We start from the raw sequence: 6,906 nt of genomic DNA on the forward strand, positions 1-6,906 counted from the left end.
ACACACACACACACACACACACACACACACACACACACACACACACAAACCTGAAGCTATCTTGTATTAGTAACTTAGTGGGACACCTGAAAGCTCTACAACAGGAAGAAATAACACCAAAAGAGAAAAGACAGCAAGAAATAGTCGACCTCAGGACTGAAATCAATGAAACAGAGGAAAAAAAATCAATAAAAACAATACAAAAATCATGAAATAAAGAGTTGCTTCTTAGACAAAATAGAAGATTGACAAACCATTAGCTAAATTAACTGAAAGATGGAGGAAGACGGTCCAAATACGTAGAATTCATTGCTATAAAGAAACAAAGAGGAAACTGGAATGGGAGAGTTAAATAGGGATGGGAATGCAAGAGAAGGGTAGAAGGAGGGCATATGAGAGAAATAGCTAACATCAAAGTCACCTAAAAATCATAGGGAAACATACTACTGTTCCTAAAAGATATTAATATAGAAAAGGAATCAAAATGGAGTCATCAAATAATAAGGAAGACGATGCTCCAACAAGATATCTTATATCACCAAGTAAAATCTCCAGTGCCAGGAATGAGCTACATCCTGTTGAGCTGTTGACTGAAGGAGCTCATGGACGCCCAAGCCTCACAGGCTCTTTCCAAGGTTACTGGTTGCTCTGCACAAACTGATGGGCGGCCCTTTGACGAAGGTAACAGTTGATAACAGAAGATAACAGAAAAGTCACGTTGCTACCTAACTAGAAGGAAGCTTCATGCCTACTGATTAGTACTCATGGTACTAGAAGGTACTCGGCATGCATGGTACCAGAGGAGAAATTAGTTATCAACCCAGCTACAAAGCCTGTGATCTACAACAGTGATGTGTCTGCAAGATAAATGGGTACATCAGTGGCACAAACATTATGGAAGTAATCAACCACTTTCTTGGCTTTAAGGCCTGCTCTATGAGCTGGAACCTGGGCCTGACACTGCTTAAGTGGAGAAGAGCCTACAACTAGATAGGAAATGGGCCCAGGGGAGAGCCAAATACTATTAGTATGTTAAAGGAACAGAGCAATAAAATGACTTTAAATGGCATTCTTCTATACCCACTTATCAGTGCCTCACTCAGTCCTCATCACACACACACACACACACACACACACACACACACACACCCTGCTCAGGCAGGATGGGCTTATACAAAACCAATTCAATGCTATTTTTATAGAGTTTTTGTCGCATTTGGCTTTGCTTGCACATTGTTTTTGTCTCATTGGTCTTCCTAGTCTATTACTGATTTCTGGTCTGGGGGGAGCGCTGTGTGTTTGTTGTTGAGAGAAAGAGAGAGAATAAAGTTAAGAGAACAGAGTAGTGGGGAGAAGGGGAGAATCTGGAAAGAATTGATGGGTGAGGGAACATGATCAAAATATATTTTATGATGTTTTCAATAAAAAAAGAAAAATCAGAACAGGTTCTTGGTATGTAGCTGAGGCTCACCTCAAATGCATGAGTCTCTTGTCCAGAGTCCAAGTGACAGGGTTCAGGAGTACATTATCTGGTGGCATTCATATACGCTATATTTATTTTTTCCAACCTGTCTTTTTGTGTTCTGGAGATTGTACCCAGAGCCTTGGTATGCTTGGCAGGTGCAGGCTGAGCAAGTGGATAAATAACGGGAACCTAAAGTTTAACACGGTTTCCCACCTGATGACTTGCCTTAGCTGGTTTCTCTGCTTTCCCCTGCGGCCTGTTTAGACCATCTGCCAACTCACAAAAGATGAAGCGTTCTTGTTTAAAAGGAAGTCAGATCAGGTCGTTTTCTAACCTTCTAATGGCTTCTCAGTGTTACTCAGAAAAACCTAAATCCTTAATTAAATTACAAAAAAATGTGTAGTTGTATGTGTTTATGTGTGTCAATATAGGTGCCCTCAGAGAGCAGAGGCATCCAATCCCCTGGGTTTGGAGCTCCAGGCTCTATTGAGTGCCTGAAGTTGGTGCTGAGAATGAACTTGGGTCTTCCACAAAAGCAGTATATACAAAATCACTGAACCACCTATCTACCCCAAAGCTGATTAACTTCTGCTGTATATCTATCAGATAATGATTAGAAACAGAAATATTCTTTATGACAGATACTCAAATTCCTTTTTGTTTGTTCTGTCTTGTTTTTGTTTTTCAGCACAGGGTTTCTCAGTTTAACAGTTCTGGCTGTCCTGGAGCTCACTCTGGAGACCAGGCCTCAAACTAACAGGGATCCGCCTGCCTCCGTCTCCCAAGTGCTTTGAGTAAAGGGTATGGCACCACTGCCCACTTCAAATCTATTTTTATTATGTAGGGCAAAACTGTCATAATATTTTTTTTAATTTGACACAAATTCTCCATACACCCTTGTCCAACTTGGACCCAGATATCCACACCAGATTGGCCTGAGACTCACAAAGATCTGACTGCCTCTACCTCTGCTTCTGCCCCCTCCATGTTAGGAGTGGAGGTATTGCATCACCATTACTGGCTTTTTTTAAAAAGCTTTACAATACTACATTTTCAAAAATATTTCTCATTGACACAAAAACCCCATTTTCTCTTACTTTTTCTGAGTACCATTTAAGACAAAATAATTCTTACTGTAATAAATAATAAGCACCAATGTTGAGGATATATTAATGCAGTTGTAGTTGTGTTTTATTATTCTGCAACTTAAGTACAAACTTTGGTTGATTGCCAGTTGGACTAGAATTTGAGAGTATAGATACTACTATATTATTAGAGTAATTACCTAGCATATAGAAGGCTTTAGGTTCAATCTTCAGCACAGCACCATACACACACATGCTCATACGAACACATACACACACGCACATATACATGCACACACACACACAAACATACATAAAACACATACATACACATATATGCATACACACACATATGCATACCAATTAACACTATTATATTGTAAAGGAACATGAAGTCGTCCCAAAAGGTAAGTGTTTATTTTTTTGAAACTATCAGAGTTAGATTATATGTTTATACTTACTTTGTGATGTAAGAGTAAGAGTGTAGAAATTGTTTCCATTACTTGAAATGGTAAGACCGCTAGATAAACAAGGGCTGTCACTTATTTCCTCTATCCCAAAAGGTTCGAGTATTTCTGCGACAACTGAAGTATCGAATCCCAAAGGAGAACTGGTGTGTTTATATACTTTTCTGATGTAAGCATTTCCAGATTTACTAAAAACAAAGCAACAAACATAAAAAGAATGGATATCCCAGTGGCTTAAATAAGCAGGCATATTAACATAATTTAGAAATAAAATATACCAATAGTAGGATTGATAATAGTAATAAACCATCTAACAAATGACTATCTGGACAACAGTTGTTCAGACTTTTTAGCTGTCAACACAATTTTGCTCACTATCGTCTTTTTAGTGTTGGGGATCAAACCTAGAACTTCATGAATGTCAGGCAAATGCTCTACCTGCAAGTCATAACCCCATCTACAAGAGATGACACTTGACTGAAAATAGATGTACACTCACTACTGGTGTGATTGAAAATTAAGACAAGTTTCCTAAAAAGCAATTTGACACTTCATATTTGAATAAAAAATTTGAAATGAGGACATGGCTGCTCCTAGGTATGCTGGAGAAGAAGGTTTGTTATAGATAAAAGAATAGCCAGGGGCATCTAGAAGGGTACAGAATGGCCATTAAAGGAGGGAGTGGGGAGAGAGATAAGAGGGAGAGAGCAAAGAGAATAAGGTAAGGTAGAGAGGGTTCATGATACCAACACTGGGGAGACAGATTTAGGAACACACACACACAGCACAAGAGAGAATGGGACACACACACACACACACACACACAGATGAGCAGATGGAAAGTAAGCACAAAAAAGTAATCACACATCATCAGGGAACTGGAAATTAAAAAAAAAAAAAACACAAATAACAAAACCCCAAATGCTAGAAGGATATGAAAAAATTTTAACTTATTGCTGTTGGGAATGAAGAAAAGTATGGGAAGTTAGGTAGTTTGTTTTAACTCAAATATATTCTTATCATATGCAATATTCCTAGGTATTTTCTTTTTTTAATTCATTTTTAAAATTTTAATTCTTTATTAATTACACTTAATTCACTTTGTATCCCCCCTGTGGTTCCCTCCCTCCTCCCATCCCAATCCCTCCCTTCCTCCACCCTCTGCATGCATGCCTCTCCCCAAATCCACTGATAGGGGAGGTCTTCTTTTCCTTCTTTCTGATCCCTAGGTATTTTCTGTGAGTTCAAAAAATATGTCTATACCAAAATCTGCATGTGGATTCTAATAGCACTTTTTTATTAGGAGCACCTGAAATGTCTTTCAGTTGATGAATAGGTTGAGGCTGGGAGATGCGCAGCATTTAAAAGCAATAGCTGCTTTTCTAGAGGACCTGGCTTGATTCCCAATGTTGGCCTTCCTGCTGGCATGGGAAAAGGTCCTGGGACTCAGGAGCTCAGGAAACCCACAACTTCACAAGCCAGGAACCACACAGCTCTGAGGTGGGACAGTGTCTCTAGGGACAGGGTATCCTGAGACACGGAAACCCAGGAACCACACGGCTCTGAGAGGAGGCCTCCTCAACAGAGACTTTACAGCTCCCAGGGAGGGGTTACCCCCACCCCTGATGAAAAGAGAGGCCATCACCTTGACTGATCAGTGGTCCACAGCAGCGGCGCTACAGTGAAGATACTTCTGTAGGCTGGAAGGCCACCCCAAGCCGCAGAGGCTGCCCAAGCAGTCCCAATGTCCCCAAGCTCTGGGAACCCCTCCCCACATAGTGGTGGTGAATCACAGCGACCCACTGACCGCTGCTCTCATGGCCCACTGCGCGCGCGCGCGCGCACACACACACACACACACACACACACACACAAACACACACATAAAGAGATCCGTCTAGCCCTGGAGCAGCAGGCCACCCCTTCCCACCTCAGGGCAGTCAGTCCCTCCTTCCTGCCTAGAGCTGTGGAGGAAGGAGACAAAATGGCAACTCCTGCCTCAGCTAACTGCTATGGGAACCAGACACTGTTCCTGGCTCAGAATGCCTATCGCCACGGCCGTGAGAGCGGCATGAGGCTGCCATGGCGACATGTCACCATGGTGAGGACAGCCGTCCCTGCTTCAGCCTACTGGCTTCACAATTTTGGATTTTTTTTTTTATAGTTTATAATCCCTCAAGGCAGAAAGGTGGGCAGACCCATGCCTAATTCGGGAGCTCCAGCAGCCCCCCGCTCCTCCTCTCACCCTCAAACCTCTGTGCTGTCATCTCCAGCACCTCAGTAGAACTAATCTCACATTATGCAATTTTGAGGTGAAAAGTCTGAACAAGGAAACCCACCAATCCCTGAGCTCCCCAAGCTCAAGACTTAAACTCCCACCAATCCGCACTATGGAAGTCCCTACCCTAGAAAGCTCCACCCTCTAAGAAATCCTATATAAGGGCTGTCTGTGCCCAGTTCCCTGCTTCCTCCCAGGAGCAGTGGCAGCCACTCCTGGATCCAGCACTCCTCTCCTGTATCTGTCCGTCTAATAAATCTAAGAGATTTACTGCCTGCTGCGAGGCTCTTGTTGGAAGAAGAGAAGAAAGAAGAAACAAAGGAGTGGAGCTCAGGTTCCTAGGCTCCTCAGCTCACCAGGAGTTGGGGCAACCTTCCCCTGGGAGCCAAAACATCTCTGCTGAGGAGGCCTCCTCTCAGAGCTGTATGGTTCCTGAGCCCCCATGTCTCAGAAAACACTGGGAAACTGTCCCACCTCAGATCTAGGATAGCTTCCCAGCCCTCACACTTGTGAGTTTTCTGGACACCTTCTCACCAGATCAAAAAGGCAGGTCCACAGCAACTAACAAGAAAACAGTAACATTTGGTACCATGTCTCAGATTTGTGGCCTTGGAGTTGTGGGTTTCCTGGACACCCTTCCATACAAGTACTAGAAGGCAAGCCAAAATAACAAAAACACATAGTGGCACATGCCTGTTCCTTTAGCGCTTATGCGGCTGAGGCAGCAGAACTGAAGGTTTGGACCACATAGTAATTTCCTATCTCAAAGAAGTGAACGCTGCCACAAATCATGAACGCTGGGTGAAGTTGGGCCTGTATAGGTTGCCAGTTGTAACAAGCGTAGAGCTCTGGGGCTCTGTGGACAGTGGGGGAAACAAGAGCGGTGGGGGGAAACAAGAGCGGTGGGGGAGTAAATGAGAACTTTCTGTTCTTTCTCCTTGATTTTGTTGTAAAGCTCTAATTAAGCTTTAAAAACCCACAGTTCATTAATGTTAAGAAGGTAAGCTCTTTGTGTCTGAAGTCACTGGCCATGGCCAGAAGCCCACTCAGTTACCAAACCTGCCCCCCAACTCCTCCCAGTTGGAGTCTCAAAGTGTCAAGAATTGCTTTTAGGTGATCAAGTACTGTGTGGTGCTAGGGGAGGAGAGAAATAAACCTTAAAAGAAGAAAGAAGGGGACTAGGCTGACAAAAGACGGGCTTACATTTAGGGGTCTGTGTTCTGGAGGTAGAGAGGACTAACTGTTCAGAGGACAGACCCAGGGTAAAGATAACTGCCATCAATGAGCAGGGCAGCCCTGGAGGCTTCCATCCAACAGCTGCTCCGACTCTGGCTCTCTCTATCCTCTCTGTCCCACACGAGTGAAATCGCTTTCACCCAGGTCACTCTGCTCCAGAGTGCCTTCAAATCCAAAGTGACCTCTCGGTCCTTATTTTAGCTTCTCTCCAAGCACTGGAGTGCTTTCCGAGGTACCCTCTGTTTTGGGTTTAGATGACTCCATCCTTCTAGGTTTTTGTACCCTTGACTGCTCATGTTCAAACTTCACTCCGGGGCCCAATCTCTGTTCCTATGCCTCTTCTCTCTTTACACAATCTCCTGCAGTAGAGTCACC

General features: G+C 43.3%; 1 protein-coding gene across 1 annotated transcript in view; it reads right to left on the bottom strand.

The window, feature by feature from the left end:
* Catsperb (cation channel sperm associated auxiliary subunit beta) overlaps nucleotides 1-6,906 on the bottom strand; it is a 115,104-nt gene that overhangs the window by 38,348 nt on the left and 69,850 nt on the right. The window contains exons 14-15 of the mRNA XM_055593100.1: nucleotides 3,364-3,455; nucleotides 3,012-3,205 (exon numbers count right to left, since the gene is read on the bottom strand). Coding sequence (XP_055449075.1) covers nucleotides 3,012-3,205; nucleotides 3,364-3,455 — 286 coding nt within the window. The remainder of the gene's footprint in view (nucleotides 1-3,011; nucleotides 3,206-3,363; nucleotides 3,456-6,906) is intronic.

Source organism: Psammomys obesus, unplaced genomic scaffold (assembly GCF_907164565.1).
Source record: "Psammomys obesus unplaced genomic scaffold, mPsaObe1.curated_primary_1811, whole genome shotgun sequence".
In the NCBI taxonomy this organism is placed as follows: domain Eukaryota; kingdom Metazoa; phylum Chordata; class Mammalia; order Rodentia; family Muridae; genus Psammomys; species Psammomys obesus.